This window comes from Lepidochelys olivacea (assembly GCF_965140295.1).
Source record: "Lepidochelys olivacea isolate rLepOli2 genome assembly, chromosome: 20".
NCBI lineage: Eukaryota > Metazoa > Chordata > Testudines > Cheloniidae > Lepidochelys > Lepidochelys olivacea.
Window position 1 is genome coordinate 18,949,111 of NC_140430.1, and position 19,848 is coordinate 18,968,958.

The following is a 19,848-nucleotide window of genomic DNA, read 5'->3' on the forward strand; positions in this document are numbered from 1 at the left end:
GGGGCCCTGGTCCCGCTCAGGGTCTGTGCAGCACCTGGCACAATGGGGGGCCCCAATTTTTGCTGGGGCTCCTTGGTGCTACTGGGGTATAATTAATATATTGCAGATCTGCCCAAGAGCGGAAACTGCTGAAAAACTCTCCAGCCCCCCTGCACAGCAGCAGTCCCGGTCCTGGAGCCAACAGCAGCTCCGGCAGGCTGCAGAGGGACACAGCTGTCCTAGCGTGGCCTTGCATCGACCCCATCTGCTTTGCACAAATGTGGACAGACCTGCTTTCTGGGCCTGCCCGGTAGCTGCAAGCCCAGCCCTTGCTGAGCGGGGCCCCTCGGGTGGAGCCTGGTGGGCGGGGAACCACCTGGGCTTGGGCTAGTCCATTGTAGTTTAGCCAGGGCCCTCGGCTCACATCACCTGCCTCCAGGCTGCATGAAATGACTCAGCCCTGGAGAAACAGCCCCCAGGGACAACCCAGAGGTGGCTGCATTTCAGCACTGGGCAAGGGATCCCTGCATGAACAGCCTCCGCACCCCACCCAGAAGCAGCTGCGTTAGTAGCCAGTGATGCGATCCAGCTATGCTCTTGTACGATGCTTTGAGGGGTGAACGATGCTAGAGAAAACCCTGCAATTAGCCTGTCCCACAGCTCCAGACACAGTAGCCAAGGCCTTGTTCCCACGGGGTTTAGCCTCACGGTAACAGTCTCCAAACTCTCCGGCCCCTGCAGAGCGGAGCCCTGGCAACCACGAACACAGCCAGTGAGCCACGCAACCAGCAGCTCCGACAAGGGCTGGGCCCAGCCAGACCCCTTGGCCATGGGGTTCCCAGCTGGCCAGCCGGGAAACGGCCCCTCACCTCGCATGGCTGCTGCCTGGAATCGCTCCAGCGTCCCTGGTGAGCTCCAAGAGGCTACTGGGAGATTGGCCCCGTGTGGCCCTTCGCCCAGGAACACACACACAGGATAAGGCAGGGGGGAGGGGGTCTCAATCAGTGCCAGGTGCCCTGTTCCCACCCTCTGAGGGGGAGGGGCTGGTGGGAATCAGGGTTCTTGCCCCATTCATGGAAAAAGAAGGGCTGAGCCTTTCCTTGCTGACCCCAACCACGAGCTGGAGCCCGGATCTCAGCAGCTGGCCCTGGGGAGCAGCTCCATGCTCCTGTGTGGGAGCCCAGGCCAACCCCCGTCTCCTCCCGGTGCAAGCATGTTTAATCATCCACACTCACTTATTCTGCGCCTTAAAATAGCTCTCCCCTCTGCTCCCCTCGGCCGCTTGTAGCTTCCCCCAGGCACGGGTTGGAAAGAACACGCCGGAGACGGTGGCTTTTAGGAGGTTCTGACCCGTCCTCGTCAGCGAGTGGCGGGGGCAGCTCGTTTATTTCACATTCCATTCATAGCACCCCAAAACCAGTAGGTGTGAAGCACTCAGTCTCGGACAGGGAGAGAGGCCGCCTGGGGGAACTGAAAGCTATGGGGGAAACCTACACCCAGGGCCCAGGCCTGCTTCATTCCCCAGAGCCGGGGGGAGAGGGGGCACCCTGGCCTGGTGTTCCCATCACCCCACTCAGTTTGGGCTAGAGCAGAACAGCTCAAGATTGAAACAAATGAAGCCGGACCCCTGAGCTTGACCAGCCACCCGAAGTGCCTTCCCCTAAGGCTGCTGGGAAATTTAGCCAATTCTGTTAAATCAGCAGCACGTGGGCTGCGAGAGCTGGTCTATGCTGAAAATTTACATGGACACATCACATCTCGCAGGGGTGTGAAAACTCCCCGCCGCCGAGAGCCAACCCCACTAGACCTAGGGACGAATTCTGCCCCGGCCCAAGCTGCCGCTGCTCCGAGAGGTGGATTAACTCCTGGCGCTGGAGCGAGAGTCTATGCTGAAGAGCTCAAGCAGGGTTTTCAGCAGAGACGCAGCCCGAGACTCCCACACCACCCCAGCATTCGAGGCCAGTTTCCCACGCTACCCCCACGGCTCCAGAGAGAAACCAACAGGCGCCGGGGCCTCGAAAGCTGCTGCTAAATTAACAGATGCAACAAAGCCGCCGTGGGGCCGGTGCCAGGCAAGGGGGAGCAGGGCCACCCAGAACGGCAGGGTACAGTCTGACTGACGAGGCTGGGGTGTGGAGGCCCAATTCTAGAACAACCTCCCCAGTTACACTTTCCCGGCCCCACAAGGTGGGTGGGTAAGAACCACCCTCTTTTGGTTTTACATTTCCATGTAATCCTTCCACCCCAACTCCTCCCCTTTTATGTACTTCATCAAATCTATCCCATCTGCCATCTTCACCCCAAGAGCTCGATTGAGCCCTTGGTTAGCAGGCACAGACCCCGCGGCCAGCTAGGAACATTTTAAGTACAACCACGAAAACAAATCAACCCCAAAACAAACTGCAAATGCTAGGACACTGCTCCTTTAAGATGGAACTGTGGCCAGGAGGCGAGGCCTGGATCTAACCAATGGCCACTTTTCACTTGAGGCAAAGCTAAGAATGTGGGCCTAGCAAACTCTTATCCCCACCCACTTTGGAACCCATGTTCCCGCCCCCTTAAAATCACACCGGCTTAATTTAGCTGAGCCTCTTTCACAGCTACCCTGCAATATCATGGAGCTTAGGAGCTATTTATGGCTTCAGGATTTACTTTGGAGGCAAATACTCTATTCTCTTTGCAACTGCACAGGCTAGGGAAAGCCAGCCCCAGGGGGGATTTGTATGCAACAGAATGGCCCACAAAAGTCAGGAATTACTTCAACGGGGGGTCAAGGTTTTGGGGGCATGAGACAGGGAGAGAAATAGGGACGCAGAGACGGGTGTGATGATCCAGAAAAAAACAGCCAAGTTGGCACTAAATTAGCAGGGAGGAGGTGGGACGAGGGTGGATTTTCATCTGATCTTCTCAGAAGTGGGTCAGAGCACAGCGGCTTCCTAAGGGGAGGAGAATTGGATTTTTAAATTACCAGAGCGAAGAGGGTATTTTTTAATGTTGTTTTTAAAATAAGCCCATTGTCCTGGGGATAAAAGTTGCCCTGTTTCAAATAAATAGATTTTAATCTAATAAATCTGTGGTTTTGTAATCCCCCAATGAGGAGAAAAATCAAGGTTAAAAAGACATCCTCGTGTTTAGTTCCCTTAAAACTCCAATAGAATTGGAAACAGGGCTTAAACCCAGCAGAGGAAGGGACTGATTTGCAGCACTTTTCAAAGGGGTAATTTGAAAAAGATCCTTTTAGGGCAGGCAGGGGTTTAATGGCTTTCCATCTCCCTCGGCACAGCACAGGGACCGAGGTCTGAGCAGTAAACACCGCACAAGCGACTCTGTTGAGGGACCTGGCTCCGAGAGTCAAACCCTGTCTTTTCACGGCAGCCCTGGCTCAGCAGGGGCTGTTCTAAGGCAGCACCCGCCCCTTGCCTTCCGCAGCAGCGCGGCGGGAGCTAGCTGAGCGTTTCGTTTCGATGCATGCCTCAAAGGGAGGGCGGGACAAGTGCCAGAACAGCTGGTTCTTAAACACAGGTTGGGCTCACAGGAAGCCAGTTCTCAGCCCTCCTGGATCTGGAGCTAACAGCTAGCAGAGGCGGCTAGTTTAAACCCTGCCTTGTCTAGGAGCAGGGATCTGCGCTCTGCTCAGCACGGATCCAGACTGGCAACATGGTTTAGCCTCCTCTATGCAGGCAAAGCCAACCACTAACACACTAGACTGGGGAGTGGGGTGGGCCAACTGTGATCTGTGAAAGCCGTGCAGGTTCGAAGCGGGATAGATAGGGTCCCACACTGGCTGGTGGCTGGGTCGTGGCAGAAAGCGGGACTGGGGAAGGGAAATTAAAGGAGACCAACACACGGCTAGTGGGTGATGGATGGAAGCAGAGTAGCTCAGCCTTTCACCAGGGGCTGGTCATCTCAACAGCAAAGCAACCTGCACACAAGTTCTGGGCTGGGCGAGGAGCCCACGGACCCCCTCGACCAGCCCCAAATCCCTTCTCCCCACCCCAGAGCAAGCCCCATGCAGGAGAGGGGTGCAACTGAATTCACCCACGGCCCAGGCGCCGGGGGAGGGGGGCTGGGACTAGGGGCTAGTTCTGCGACTCAGATCCCCAGCTGTCCAGTTCCACGGGGAGCGGGGAAAAGAGCATTTCCTCAAGCCAGAAGGCTGGGCTGGTCGAATCTAGATGTAAGTTTGTCTGATTGGGGGAGGGAGGGGGGGAAATTGGGGTCTCTCCCATGTACCCCTTAAATAGACAGGAATAGATATAGAGAGAATTTTTTCATATATAAAATTTTTTTTCTTCCTTTTTCCTTGCATCACTCGTCATCGAAGTTCTGACTCAGCAGGAAATTGGCAGCCAGGTTTTCATTCTTCTCACAAGCAAAGTACGCCTGGATGACCAGACTTTCCGGGAATCCTAAGGCCTTTAACTGAGGGGACACAAAGAGAGAAGAGTCAAAAGGATCCTGCCTGGGAACCCTACTCCTCTCTGCCACCCTGTATGTCCCAGCTGCCCTCTGGAAGCGAGCCGCTCCGGAGCAGAGTGCCTGAGCCCACTTGGGATGCTCGAATGCGGGGGTGAAAGAGGGGCTGTGAACCCCTCAGGTTCAGGAGGCAGGGGGAGAACTCCCCCAAGTACAGGCACTGCGGAGGACGGCCGTGCTGTCTTTGAGGACTCCCTTGTGCAGGGGCACAGCACTGCACCCCAGGAGACCTGGGGCTTCGACAGGGCTGTTACCTTAAAACCAGCTCTCCCCCCCGCTCCCAGCCCCTGTGCTATCTCCTGGAGGCCTGACAACCTCACCCGTGGTCCCCGCACCAGGAGCCGTAACAGGGCGGGGGTGAGGTGCCAGCTGGCAGAGCTGAGCCGAGGTTTGGAGGTGCAGCTAGAAACTGCGGCCGAGTTGTTCTGGAGCACAGAAGAGGGTGCTGGCTGCCGGGAGCTAAGACACAGGATGTGGACCTGAGCCTGAACCTACAGGAGGAGGAAAGAATCCACGGGAACAAAGGGTACGGCTAGATTCTTGGTGGGATGCAGCCAGGGAGACCACGCCAGGCTGGGGAAGGCACTGAAAGAACTGGAGGCTCAGGTGATCTTCAGTGGGATTCTACCTGGCCCTAGAAGAGGAGAGCGAAGGCGAGAGAAGATGATGATCAACATCTGGCTCAGGCAGTGGTGCTGCCAGGAGGGCTTTGGGATGTTTGACCACTGGGAGGCAGTCACGGGCAGAGGACTGTTCTCCGGGGACAGACGCCACCTGAGTGGGGAGGGCGACAGATGTCTGCGATGGAGGTTGGCACAACCGACTAGAAGAAGAGCTTTAAACTAGGGACTCAGGGCGGGCGTAATCTCCACACCTGACTAACAGTGAGCAGGAGGAAAGTCAAGTACAAGAGGATACGGCAAGGGAGAAAGGACCAACGGAGGGTAGGAGAATGGATGACAAGGTCCCAACGCCACTGACAGTAACGTTGGGAAGGGGATACTGCAGTAGAACGACCGTCCCTTATTGGGTGAGGAACGTGGGTGAAGCTGAGCAGATAACGAAGACGTCTGTTCAGCGACGCGAGGTGCTTGGGGAACAATGTGGAGGGACAGGAAGTGAAAGCCGAGACCATCGGGAGAAGAGAACTGGTGAGTGGAGCACAAGCACTGAAGGGAACGTGCCGTGCAGGGGACAGACGTAAAGGTAAAGCGGGGCGGTGCAGCACTGGATGTTAATGACGAGGAAGAGTGGAAAGAAACGAGAAGTGACGGAATGGATAAAATGGAACCTATCTGGGTCACAACCACTTTGGGGAAGAAAGCTCAGAGAGGCTCCGCTGGGATGGTGCTTGGGGTCTGCTATGGACCCTCAGGATCTGGAGAGAGACCTCTAATGAACTCAACATGACTCCTGTAATCCCAATTCCCAGACTTTAATTTCCCAGACTAATTGGGGGACAAGCGCTCCCAATAACGGTAGGGCCCAGGTGTTCCTTGATGGGACAGCTGACAGATTTCTTCACTGAACCATCAAGAGCTGATTTCGTTTTGGTAAGAAGTGAAGGCCTCATAGAAGAGCTGGTTGTAAAGGGACAACCTTGGTTCGAGTGCTCATGAGCTATTCACCGTAAATGGAAGGATAAACAAAGTAGGTCTGAATCTAGAGTCCTGGATTTCAAAAGGGCAACTTAAAAAAAGTGAAGGGAAGCAGTTTGGGAATCGGACTGGCCTGGAGAACTCAAGGATCTGAATGCGGAGGAGGCTTGGCATTATTTTAAGTCAAAGGTGCAGAAATGGTCTGAAGCCTGCATCCCAAGCCCGGGGGGGAAAATCACAGGGAAGGGCTGCACATCAAGCATCTCAACCAGGAGATTGAGAGAGCAGAAAACCTACAAGGAACGGAAGGTGGGATGGATCAGTGAAGAACACTTTCTGACCTCCAAGAGGGAGTGTAGGGGAGAACTGCCAAAAGCCAGGCAGAGCTGGAGCTTGCCAAGGAAATTAAAACCACCAGGAAACGGTTCTTTAGCCATAGAAATAAAAAGAAAACAAGGAAAGAAGAAGTGGGACCGCTAAGCACTGCGGATGGGGAGGAGATTAAAGATAATCTAGGCCTGGCCCAACACCTAAACGAAGGCGGTGTCTCGGTTTTTCATAAGGGTGATGCATTTTTTGGGGGGGCAGTGGCAGGGCGGCTGAGGGCACGAGGATACGGCGATAGAAATGACCATAGCCGAGGTGGAGGCCGAACTCAGTTTAACAGGAGCATGTCGGGGGGCCGGGATAATCTTCATCCAAGAATATTAAAGGAACTGGCATGTAAAATTGCGAGGCCAATAGCAAGGATTTGTAATGAACCTGTAAACTCGAGGGTCGTATCCTGTGACTGTGGAATTGCTAACGCAGTACTTGTATTTAAGGGGGCCGGGGGAACGACAAAGTGATCCAGGAAACTACAGGCCCTTTAGCGTGACCTCAATTGCCTGCAAAGTCTTAGAACAAATTTTGAGAGGAATTAAGGACAGAGGTAAATGATAATTGGGAATAAAGACAACATGGATTTACAAAAGATAGATCTCGACAGACCAGCCTGATCTCGGACTTTGAGAAGAGCTCTGATTTGTTAGACAAAGGAAGTGCAGTAGATCTAGTCTAGCTGGATTTCAGTAAAACATCTGGTACAGATCCCACATGGGAAATTAGTTCTACCGGAGAAGATGGGGATCAAGCAAAAGGCGGGTAAGGAACTGATTAAAGGTAACACAAAGGTGAATGGTCAGGCTGGAGGGAGGTTACTAGAGGAGCTGGTCAGGGATCGGTCTAGGGACTAATGTTACTGAACATTTTAAGGTGATGCAGCTGTGTCCTAGGATGCATCAGGTGAGGTATTCCCAGCAGAGACAGGGAAGCATTAGTGCCATTATACAAGGCACTGGTGAGATCTCACCTGGAATACTGGGTGCACTTCCGGGCTCTCACGTGTAAGAAAGATGAATCTGGATTAGAAATGGTGCAGAGAAGAGCAATCCGAGGAATGGAGAACCTACCTTATGAGAGGAGACTCAAAGAGCGTGGCTCGTTCAGCCTAACCACACAAAGGCTGAGGGGAGATCTGATTGCTCTCTATACATCAGAGGGAAAATACCAGGGAGGGAGAGGAGTTATTTAAGGGCCAACATTGGCCCAAGCACAAATGGCTAGAAACTAGCCATCAACAAGTTTAGGCTTGAAATTAGATGAAGGTTTCTAACCATCAGAGGGGGGAAGTTCTGAAGCAGCCTCCCAAGGGGAGCAGTGGGGGGCAAAAAACCCAACTGGCTTCAAGACGGAGCTGATCAGTTTCGGGGGGGATGGGATAGTGAGCCTGCCTACAATGGCATGTGGCTGATCTGTGACTGCTAATAGCAAAGATCTCCAAGGGCCAGTGATCGGACACTAGGTGGGGAGGGCTCTGAGTTACCACAGAGAATTCTTTCCAGGCATCTGGCTGGTGGGTCTCACCCACGTGCTCAGGTTCTAACCAATCACCAGGTTTGAGGTTGGGAAGGAATTTTCCCCCAGGTCAGACCGGGCAGAGACCCTGGATGTTTTTTCTCTCTGCAATGTGGGGCCTGGGTCACTTGCAGGTATTCAACTAGAGCAAATAGTGGATTCTCTGTAACTTGAAGTCTTTACATCAAGATTTGAGGCCTTCAGTAACTCAGCCACCCTCTATGGGCCTGTTCCCGGAGGGGGTTTGTGAGGTTCTGTGGTCTGAGATGTGCAGGTCAGCCTAGGTGATCAGGACAGGCCCTTCTGGCCTTAAGGTCAATGAGTCTATGGAGGTCGCCATGAACCCAGCAACGACCCTTTCTGGATCTGACCAGGTGGGAAAGACTCTGAAGACTCCCATATTCACTCTGAAGACTAATGATGTCATTTGGACCCATGTTTCAGCAGAGGTGTCCAGCTCCTCTGGGATGTTGTGGGCGGAGCTTGGCAGCACTGCCCATCAGGGAGGACCACATCCATTTTGGGGGGAAGACCAAATTAATTATGCTCCATTGCTTTGCAAAGTCAGAGATGTCTACTCCCCTCTCCCCACAATGCACCTCTGTCCCGTCTGAATCACCCCCCCCCACCCCCCCCCAGTGTTATCAAGGCTACAACTTGGCCCTTATGTTAATAACTAAACTTGGTTCTTATTCAACCCCCAGCTCCAGGTGCTCAGCATCAGACCAGATAAAGCTTTTGGAGCTGTCAGGGACAGACAGAAACAGACTCCAGGAGTCCTGGCCTCCAGCTCCTCCCCCCTGGCTCCAACCACTAGACCCCAACTCCCAGCACAGAGCAGGGGATAGAACCCAGAAGTCCTGGCTCCCAACCTCGCCAGCCTCCCCCCGAGACCCCACTGCACCCTCGTTGGGGCTCTCCAGTGCAGGAATCCTGTGGCATGCCCAGCAGGAAGGATGGCTCCTGGCACAGCCAGCCCCTCCCTTACCCTTTCTATGGCTTCTTTTTCCTGAGGCGTGACCTGGATGTAGTTCATCTGGGGAGATTCCTCTCCAATGGCCCCGATCTCCCCCTCGATGTCAGAGATGTCGGCCATCTCTCCCAGCGGCTCGTTCAGCATCTGGATGAACTGCTCTTGGTGCTGGCTGATTTGCTGGGGAGGGCAATGGGAAGGGGATCAGGGTTAGGGAGAGACGCGCCCCCCCACCCCCAGAGCAGGACCTTTACAGCCCCTTTTCCCAGCGGGGAAACTTGGGAAAGGGGCAGGGACTTGTTCAAGGTCACAAAGTGACCCACTGGTAGAGCCAGGGTTAGAACCTAGGAGTCCTGGCTCCCCCCTCCACCCCCTGCTCTAACCCATCAGATCCCACTCCCCTCCCAGAGCCAGGCATAGAACCTGCCTCCCTCCACTCTAGACACACTCCCCTCCCAGCACTACTTCCCGGCTCCTCCTCCGTGGCCTCTTGCAGCTCCTGTCCCCCTTTACCTGCAGTAGCTGGGGGTTCTCCTGGCCCAACTGCTGGAGCAGGGCCGGGAGCAGGGCTGGGTTCTGCTGGATCACCTGTCGCATGTTCTGGAACTGGGGCTGGTCTCTCAGGAACTCCAGCGGGTTCTCGCCTGTGGGGAAGGAGTGGGCGGGGTGAAGCCAGTCCATGCCTTGAAGGAGCAGGGCCCACCTGGGCCATGCTGCCACACAGGTGGGGCACTGGTGATCACAGAATATGGGAGGGTATCTAGCCAGCGGGAAGAGGGCCTGGAGCCACTCCCTCCTTCCTGAAGGACCAGTTTGGGTCACCACTGCCACCCCTGGATGCATGCTTTCAGTGGCCTTCCATAGCCCATGCTCCACAGAAGCAAGAGCCTTCTCCCACGCAGCTCCAGCCCCTGGCCTGGCCGCCCTGGGTCTCCCCCTCCCACCACGGTCCCTAAGTATCGCATAGGTGTGGGAGGACCATGTCACTGACCTTCTGGTGCTGGCTGCTCTGTGGGTTGGCTCTCCTGGATCGGGGCTCTCTCCGGCTCGGAGGTGCCTGGGATGCCCTGTGAAGTCAAAGGGGCATCATTAGTGCTGTCCAGTGCCCCTCCCCCCACAACAGCCCCTGCCCCACAGGGCTCACCCCGCAAGGGGCCAGAAAGGAACTCAGTCTCTGGGGTTTGCCTGGCACCCCATGTCCTGCCAGCGAGGGAGCGAGCTGGCCTCAGGCAATGCGGGCACCTCTGCTCATTCCACACAGGGTCCCAGAGAGCTGGATCAGAACCGGTGACCTTACGGGGTCAGACTCCGTATCCCACTCCTGTAAGCCATCCAGATGTGGATGGAAAAAAAAAATCATTTGCCCAAAGTCACAGAGCAAGTCGATGGCAATGAAACCCAGGAGTCCTGGCTCCCACACACCGTTCTAACCACTAGACCTCATTCCTCTCAGAGCTGGGGAGACTCCTGGCTCCCAGCCCCCCCTGCTCTAACCCCCGAAACCCCCTCCCCAAGCTGGGATAGAATCCAGGAGTCCTGCCCCGGCGCCCCCTTACCGTCAGCAGGTACTCCACGGCGCGGTGGGGATTGTTGTAGCTGGCCCGGAGCGCAGCCACCACCCGCTCCCGCTCATATCCCATGGACATGATCTCAGTCAGCATCGTCTCGTACTCCGAGCCGGTCACTGCAGGCGAAAGGGGACAACAGCCCGGGCTGAGGCAGAGCCAGCAGTCCTGGGGTGCCCAGCACACGCTCACCAAGGGAAAGGGGGGAAGGACTGGGTGCTGGCTGCGAACACAGCCCTTCCCCCTCCACCAGCATCTCCCAGCAGAGGGGTTCACCCTCCCCTTCCCAGCATGGGATCACCTCCCGCCTCCACGCCCAATCCCCACAGGGGAAGTGATTCTACCATAAATCAGGGGCAGAGCTGGGACTAGAACCCAGGAGTCCTGGCTCCCTGCTCCACACCCCACCCTGTCCTGACTAGGGCTCCTGGGCGCTACCGTAATACAGCTAATTAACACCCACCCACCCCTCATGTCCACCTGAGCTGGAGACGGAACCCAGCCCACACATGCTGGGAAAAAGCCCAGGAGTCCTGGCTCCCAGCCCTGTCCCCTAACCACTAGACCCCATTCCCCATGCAGAGCTGGGACAGGAACCCAGAAGTCCTGGCTATCAGCCCCCCAGCCTTCTTTCCCTAACTCGGCCCCTCTGCTAACGAGTGACTGGAGACGGTCACCTTTTATCCTTGGAACAGACACAGCCCAGGCTGCCCCAGAGCAGCTGCCAGCAGAGACTCAACCAACTCATCAAACAGGGCACCGAACAACCCGGGGCTTGGAACCTGCCCTGCACTGAAACCTGAGACCGCCATGAAGGAGGTAGCTCCCAACACCCTGGTCGGGCCACCAGCCCACCCCCACACCTCCCAGACAGAGGGGCAACACTGCGAAGGGGGGTCCTGCTCCTGGCACCCATACACCAGCATCGGGAAGAGGGGGTTGTTTTACCCAGCGACAGCCACCAGAGGGCGCCCCCGCCCAACGAGCTCATGCTGCAGGAGCCAACTGCAGTGTCTGCCCCTTGGGAGCCACGGAGCAGCCAGCCCGGGGTGCTGGCAGGAGCTCTCTGCTGTCACCCAGGGACCCCAGCTGCCTGCCCCAGCCCCAGCAAGGGGATTTCACCTACCCAGGGTGGAAGCCGCGTCGTCTGGGCGCCCCACGCTACCTGAAGAGGGAACAGAGCTGCAAATTTAAAAGAGAGGAATAGTAGCTGGCTCCTTCCAAACAGCCGGGCAACAAGCAAACCCCCAGGGGTCAACACTGCGCTGGAGCAGCCAGGCCGGGCTCCCTGAGCCGGGAGGAACCACAGGGCAGGATGCAGCGAAGGTCCCTTCTCTCTGTGATCTGACCCCCAGGCCCTGCCTGCGCTAGGAAAGCAGCGTGGTTCTGAATGTTACCGAGTGTGTTCGAAATCCCATGGACACAGTTTGGTGCCTCTGGAGTTTGCGAGCGGGTCCCCGCTCTGCCTTTCTTGGCTTGAGTGCACTCTGTGTTTATGCAGCGCCTGGCACAGCGGGGTCTTGGCACACGGCCCGGGCGAGACCATAATACTACTAATAGCCGCTAGCCGCTCTTAGGATCCCAGGTCTCAGATTGTGGCTATGGCAGAAAATTCCTCTGGTTTCAAGTTCAGCTGGATTTTTTGTTTTCAGACAGTGCACACCCCAGGGTGGAGGCCTTTATGCCCTGCTGGGTGACCCCGGGCAAGTCATGCGTCCTGCCAGTTTCCCCATCTGTAAAATGGGATAATGTTCCTGACCAAGTGCTTTGAGATCTACTGAGGAATTATTATGGTTTCAGCTCGGGTGACACTGTTCCCAGCGGGTTGAAGCTAATCCACCAGACCCAGCTCTGACAGCGGAATCAGGGTCCATCCTGGGGTAACAATGTCCAAATACTGGCGACCTCACAGCTGAATTTTTGGAAGCCTGCCTGATCCTGCTTGGAGCGCTCAGCAGCTGACCTCCCAGCGAGCTGCCACATGCTGGCTCTCCCTCTCCTTGCTGCCGACCCCCTTGCAAGGACACACCTGAGGGGCGGGATAGCTCAGTGGTTTGAGCATTGGCCTGCTAAACCCAGGGTTGTGAGTTCAATCCTTGAGGGGGCCATTTAGGAATCTGGGGCAAAAACTGGGGATTGGCCCTGCTTTGAGCAGGGGGTTGGACTAAATGACCTCCTGAAATCCATTCCAACCCTGATATTCTATGATTCTATCACCATCCGCTGCCACGTTAACTTTCTTGGGGCTAGGCCTGGCGGGACCCAAACCCACAAGTTTGCACCGGCTGTTGTCTGACAACAGGGGCATCTTCTCGCCAACACTATTTCGAACAAAGGCTCGTCTTTTCTGCCCAGGAGACAAACAGGGTCTTCGCCACATCTCAAAGGGCGCCAGGTCACTAACTGAAACTAAACAGATTTTCAATCCACCCTGAAATCAAACCAGTCCCGCTGCTCATGGGGATGGGCTCATTCTGTGCTTCACAGGCAAGCTCGGTGCACCCCCCAACCTCTTTCTGTCCCCACAGTCCAGGGGATGCGATGTGCGTACAGAGACGGCCGTTCACCCGCAAGGATCCTGAAGCATGCTGCAGTCTGTGTATGAGGGATCACTGCAGTGTAGCCACCTCTGGGGTGAAAGGTGGCAGCTACTTAACAGCCACATGGCAACATTACGCTTAACCCACCCCCCCATCCCAAAAAACACAGGGAGGTAGGTATCACTGCACAGATGGGGAAACTGAGGCACAGAGATGCAAAGTGACTTAGCCAGTCATACAGTGAATCTGTGGAAGGGCTGGGAATAGGACCCAGGAGTCCTGACTCCCAGCCCCTTTGCTCTAACCACTAGACCCCACTCTTCCAAGTTAAAGATGTTCCAGGTTCCCACAAAGGAAGGTCAAGCCCGCACCCTGAAGTGGAAGGCATCCCCCTGCCCCGGGGCATGACATTGGGGTACCCGGCATAACTGAGCTATGGGACACAAACAGGCAGGCACGGGGCGGGGGCACGTGTTCTCAGGGCTTACCCGGCAGTGGATTCGGGCAGCGTGACAACAGCCGGCTCCTCCGGAGGCTTCTCCTCGCTCGGCGCCACAGGCACTGGGGGCAGGACAGCGTCGGCACCGGCCGCAGGCGCCGGCGTCTGCCCCACCGACGGGGCTGGCTCCGGGACACTGGCCGGCCCAGCGTCGCCAGGGGAGGGGGCTGGGACGCCCGAGTTGGATTTGGTCTGAGGAAACAAGCAGCGTTGAAGGGTGCGGCTGGGGTCTCTGTCCCCTGCTCCCCAGCCACACGCAAGGCGATCAGCTCCCAACCCCCGGGCGGGGAAGCAGCTGCGGTGAAGGGGGGCAGGAACTCCCCCCCCTTCGGCGCTGGCTGACTGCGTGTGTTATACGATCAGCACTAACTGTGAGAGGAGAGCGCCCCCTAGCAAGCCCCCCTTCCCTGCTCCCCGCAGCACAGCGCCCCCTAGTGCCACTCTGGGGTCAGCGTCAACGGCGAGGGGAGAGCGCCCCCTACTGAGTGGGTGTGAAAAGCAAGCCCATCTTGATGCTGCCTTCCTTCTGCAGCATCCCAGCCAGGGGCAGCTCCTACCTCTGGCCCAGCAGCCCAGCCGCAAGTGGGAGCAGGGCCCGGCCGTACCTTGGTCACCATGACCACCACGAAGTTCTTCTCATCGATCTTGTACTCCTTGATGGCGACATCGTCGCTCAGGATCTTGCCAGCGTAGATCAGCTTCTGGCCTGACACGGGGAAAGCCTCCTTGCCTTTCTCGGCCTCAATCTTCTCCTTGAGGACCCGCACCTGCCAGGTGGGACGAGACGGCCCCGTCAGCTGGGTATGCAGACCCCTGCGTGGCAGGGAGAGGGACAACTCTCCTTCCCCACCCTGCTCCCAGCCCCAGCAGCAATATTAGGCGGGAGGATTAAGGAGGTGACAGGTCAGTTTGGTTTGTTCCCGCCCTGGTTCTCTACATCCTAGTCTGGTCCTGCAGGAAAGGCCCTGACCTGGGACTCAGGAAATCTGGATCTGCCGCCAACTCCCTGGGTGTCCCGGGGCAACTCTCTGGCTCTGAGCTGCCAACCTGTTGCCCAGATGCTGCACCCGAGTCCCACCCTGCGTTTACCCTCGTTGTGATGGTGACAGCCTCTCATTGTGTGTGGGCAGCGCCCGGCCCGATGGGACTTGATCTTGGCTGAAGCCTCTAGATAACCCCTAGGTAACCCCATAGCTGCTTAGACTGAAAGCTCTCTGGGGCAGGGACCATCTCTGTTGTTTATTTGTACAGCACCCAGCACAGAGGGGTCCTGGCCACCACCGTAATACAACTAAGTAATACCTGAAAGACACCAGATGCGCTCTCGGGGGCAGGTCACTGGATGTCTTGGGCTCACATCTGCCCATTGCCGAGCAGCATCTCCGACTCTCCCCCGGCTGCCAGGATTGCCCAGAGCTCCATTCACAGCTGAATGGTGCCAACCAAGCCAGGGAGGTGCATGCGCAGACTCGGGACCCCCCCCAGCACCCCTCTGCCCTGCTCATGGCGTTTCAGGGGGACATGCTTTGCTTGTGATGGAAGCAGCTTCCCCGCAGGGCCAGGCCGGATTACAGAACCCAGCAGTAGCTTTCGGAACGGGAGGCCGAGGCACTGGGGAACTGGGACAGCTGCTGCTGCAGCTAACGCAAGCCGGAGGCTCCTTCTTGGGGGCACCTAAGGGCTCAGGGGGATCCACGCTGGACACTCGGGGGCCAAGGACGACTCATCACTGGGAACCAAGCTGTATTTCTACACATTTTAACTAGGGTTCACCCTGGCCAGCCAACACCACACTGTGGCCAGCCCTGACCGTGAGGGGAGAGTGGGCCCTGCTGCACCCCCAGAGCTACTCCCTGCAGCACAGTGCCCCCTACTGCTGCACCAGGGCAGCACTGACTGCCAAGTGCCCCCTGCTGAGCCCCTCCCCCTTGCTCACTGCAGCACAGCGCCCCCTAGTGCCACAATGGGGTCAGCACTGACACACAGGGCAGAAAAGCTTCATCTACACCAAGATTTTCACACGTGTTGAACACACCCATTTCCCCGAGCGTGAACAGAGCCTGACTGTCCCCTGGGAATCACAGTCAGCCACTGGGAAAGCGTCTGCATTGGTCTCTGGGTGACTGCAAACCACTCATGCCTTCTCCGCCTCCGTTTCTCCATTGGTAAGACAGAGACATATTTCCTGGTGCTTGAAGACAGGGGGCAGAGCCATGAGGCTCAACCCTTTCGGGTCTGCAAGGCCCTCTGGAAGGATAACTGAGCAACTGCTTCTGCAAGCATGCATCCCATTCCCCCCAGCCCCACACAGCCAAGCAGTGGAGGCTTTGCACCAGACGCCCCCCTGCATCCCGGAGGGCAATGGTGTCCCAGAGGGGACCCGTCGGAACAGCTGCAAAGCGAGTAGGAGCCAAGTGATATTTTTGGCTCCTGGGTTGAGCCAAAACGAAGCCTGACGCTCTGTGAAAAGCACGTGGGACTCCAGCTATTTAAAAAAGGAAGCCACTGCCTCACCCCTCTCCTCCCATGGGCAACCGTATCACCCGCTACTCAAGTTTGGCTACCTCAGCGGTGGAGAGCGGCAGCTGTTTATACCGAGGTCCCTCGCCCTGCGGGGAGATGCAGCCACCTCTGGGGTGGGCTGTTTATACCGACATGGAACAGTGTAGAGCAGGAACTAAACGCTGCTGAATCCAGTGTCCCACTACTGCGGGAGAGGGGAGCGCGCAGAGCAGGAGTTACCACTTACAAAGCCAGCTAGGGAATTGTAACGGCCAAGCACAGAACCGGGAAATTCAAGGGTGCAGCCGCCAGAGCCGTGCCAACATAAGCCCTGGCACAGACCCAGCCATCGATGGAGCTAACTCGTTGGGGAGGCAGCAGATAAGGTCTGCGCTGCATCTACAAGGGGCTCAGGGGCGCAGACACTGCCCTAGCTGGGAAGGGATCGGGAGTTACAATCAGACAGGGAGCATTCAAGTCAGTTAAAAACCCAGTCTCTGACCGTCGCCTCCTAAGAGCATTAAAGCTGGCCTCGTGCACATCACCCAATCCCCTTTTGCCTCTCGGCTCGCCCCATGAGGACAGGCACAGCAGTTTCACTTTGGTTTTTTAATCAGTTCCACTCAGCTTCGTGGGCCCTGCTCCTCAGCCAGCGCTTTCCTTGTTGGCGGCTTGGGCCTGCTTATTGCCAGGGGCTAGTTTGCATTAAAAGACACCAACAATCCTTCCAAGCACGTTATTCATAATCTGGGGAAGGGCCTGCAAGCTCCAGCATAGACTGGGGCTGCACAGTGCCAGGCGCTGCACAGACATGGAGTGAGAGCTCCCGCCCAAAAGAGCTCACAGGCTGAGCAGACAAGACATGGGAAGCCCCTCCCATGACACAGGTGAGGAAACTGAGGCCCAGAACAATGAAGGGATGTGCTCAAGGTCAGACCGGCAGTCTGTGGCAGAGTTGGGAACTAACCCCAGATCTTCAGTCCCACCACAAGGGCTTTACTGGCTATAGATGGGAGGGGAGCTGTCCAGCAAACAGTTTCTGTCTTAAAATGTGATCCATGCTGTGAAAAACATTTGAAATCCCTTTGCCCTCATGAGAAGCTGCTCAGCTGCAAAAGTGACAGGGAATATTTCAAACGGTATTAAAAAAAGATTGATGGTAAGATTTGTATTGCTAGGGTTTATTTTTACATGCATCATACACACAACCTAAATTCTAGACCCTGCACCCCCCATAAAGGGCCCCTAAAAATCAGCTCTGCCTAAAGCACAAAGCAAAACAGGAGTGCAGGACTCCGCTCCCTGCTAAAACCGAGTCTTGTTCTCAGTCTCAGCTCAGTGTTTAAAAACAGCAGTACGTTTGGAGGGAGAAGAATCCGATTGACAGCGCACTCTACCCACTAGATTGCACTCTTGTCCTACAGCTTGGAACGGGACCCAGGAGTCCTGTCTCCCAGCCACCATCCTCCAACCCACTAAGCCCCACTCCCCTCCCAGAACTGGGAACAGAACTCAGCCTCCCTGCTCTAACTACTAGACCCCACACTTTGCTAGAGCTGGGAACAGACGAGAGGAGTCCTGCCTCCCAGCCCACTGCTCCACCCATTCGTCCTTCCCAAGTCATTCAAATTGACCTCACAAAGTGCCTCCCGCATCCAAACACTAGCAGGGGGATTTTCCATCTTCCCCACACTGAGACCACATGTCACAACAGAAAAAAACAGGGATTGCCCATAAAACCAAAGAAAGGGAGGTGGAGTCACCGCCCCCGAGGGCCTGTTCAGAACCCACAGGCTGAAACCCCAGCCACATGGGACAGCCTCCCCCTCAAGCAAAGCTCCCTTGAAAGCCAAATGACAGCTCCAGGGCAGAGACAAGAACATTCTGGAGATCTGAGACGCCAGTCTTGGTGCTAGCTGTTTAGCTCTGTGCCCCCGCTGCCTCGGAGCGGGATGCTGAGCAGGGTATATTAATAATCCCTAGCTCTCATAAGGTGCTTTTCATCTATCGGTCGCCAAAGGCTTTACAAAGGAGGTCAGTATGACTCTCCCCATGTTACAGATGGGGAAACTGAGGCTCAAGAGGAGAAATTACTCGTGCCAGGTCACCCTCCAAACCAGTGGCAGAGCTGGGAACTGAACCCAGGTCTCTGGAGTCCCAGTCCAATGCTCTAACCACTAGACTGTATGAGCCCGACAAGATAGGGGATTTGGTTCCTTCAGAGGATGCCAATCAGCTTTGACACGAGTCACATGAACACGGATCACGACGGCGTTAAGGTCTCACCTCTAACACCTCAAGGGCGTCTGGTTTCAGAGTAGCAACCGTGTTAGTCTGTATTCGCAAAAAGAAAAGGAGTACTTGTGGCACCTTAGAGACTAACCAATTTATCTGAGCATAAGCTTTCGTGAGCTACAGCTCACTTCATCGGATGCAACACTGATGAAATGAGCTGTAGCTCACGAAAGCTTATGCTCAAATAAATTGGTTAGTCTCTAAGGTGCCACAAGTCCTCCTTTTCTTTTCAAGGGTGTCTGTGACCCAGAGGAGGCCTCTTACGGGACACGGAAAGAGAGACAGACGCAGGGTGTTTGCACCCCGGTGGAAGCAGGAGGAGATGCTGATGGCAACAGGAGCAGTAGCATCACAGACCCCACTGTAAAACCCACCCCATTGGAACCGGGAGGTGGAGGGAGCCACACACCAGCTGGGATCAGCTTGTCTTCCTGCTCCCTGCCTCCCCCAATCACTCTGGGCCAAGCAGGCGATGCCCAGCAGTGACCACCCAGGCCCCAGGGACACGCACCAGGCCCAGCTTTGCCTGCGGCAGGGCTGCCCTGGTACATTTCTCAACGGGAGCTAATAGGGACTTGCTGAAAGAGTCCCAGATGTACCACCCGCTACTGCCCCAGTACGGGGGCACGCAGACAGCTCGGCTCCCCTACCTCTCTCCTTTCTGAGGCTCCTACCTCCACCCACATGGAGCCATTCACCCCTCCTCCCTTGCCCCATACCCTGCTCTTCTGGCACTCACTCCCCACCGGCCCCCCCTGAGCCACCCTACCCATACCCCTCAAAGCTGGTATTCTTTTTTACTCTGTGTATCACATTCCCAGGTAGGAAAAAAGGGGATGGGGGGAGAGGGAAAAGTGCCCCACGCAGCCTAGGGCCCAGCCCATGGGGGTGTTACACCTTTGGGGGGGAAGGTAGGGAGACTGCCCCACATGGCAGGGAGAAACTGGGACCGTTCCACATGGGGCTGCTGGGGCAACGGCCCAGGACCGTGTGTGTGTGTGTGGGGGGGGGGGGGGGCTGGCTCCACGTGGGGGGAGAATTGGGCCAGGACCCTGTGGAGGGGGGGGGGGCAGAGAATTGGGCCAGGACCACGTGGTGGTGGGGGTCGTCTGACTCCACGCAGGAAGCGGGGGCTGAGATTGTACGGGGGGAGTGGGGGTGCCCCACATGTGGGGGAATTGGGGCAGGACCACGTGGAAGGGGGGGGGCTGCCCTACCTGCGGGGGGGGAGGGGCGGGGCCGGGCTGCGCGGGGGGGGGGGCTGCCCCCCACGTGGGGGCTGAGCTGGGGCCGCGCCCCCCTCACCGTCTCCTCGGGCTCCATGCGGATCTTGAAGGTTTGCTGCTGCAGCGTCTTGAGGGTGACGGTCACCGCCATGGCGGGCGGGCGGGACGCGCCGGGCGGACGCTTCTTCCCAACGGACTCGGCAGCCCCGCAACATGCAACTCACGCCGCCGCCATCTTAGCGCCCCGCCGCTTCCGGCCCCGGCCAGGGCGCGGGCCCGGCACGTGACAGGGGCGAGCG

The 19,848-nt window shown here is 56.7% G+C and overlaps 1 protein-coding gene across 1 annotated transcript; it reads right to left on the reverse strand.

The window, feature by feature from the left end:
- Positions 1–1,312: 1,312 nt before the first annotated feature.
- RAD23A (RAD23 homolog A, nucleotide excision repair protein) lies at positions 1,313–19,812 on the reverse strand. The gene is made up of 9 exons (XM_084610517.1): positions 19,629–19,812; positions 14,132–14,293; positions 13,516–13,718; positions 11,614–11,669; positions 10,479–10,606; positions 9,914–9,989; positions 9,436–9,566; positions 8,938–9,102; positions 1,313–4,401 (listed from the first exon to the last, which is right to left on the reverse strand). The coding sequence occupies exons 1-9, from the start codon at positions 19,698–19,700 to the stop codon at positions 4,288–4,290; spliced, it is 1,107 nt and encodes a 368-aa protein (XP_084466643.1). The 5' UTR covers positions 19,701–19,812; the 3' UTR covers positions 1,313–4,287.
- Positions 19,813–19,848: the final 36 nt, after the last annotated feature.

Bases quoted from the DNA above. Each gene is read 5' to 3' on its own strand.
- RAD23A (XM_084610517.1), bottom strand. From the start codon at position 19,700: ATGGCGGTGACCGTCACCCTCAAGACGCTGCAGCAGCAAACCTTCAAG. The intron at 10,607-11,613 runs GTAGGTGAAATC...TTTCGCCTGCAG, and splicing joins CGACGCGGCTTCCACCCTGG to TGACCGGCTCGGAGTACGAG. The intron at 4,402-8,937 runs GTAAGGGAGGGG...GTGTCCCCTCAG, and splicing joins AAAAAGAAGCCATAGAAAGG to TTAAAGGCCTTAGGATTCCC.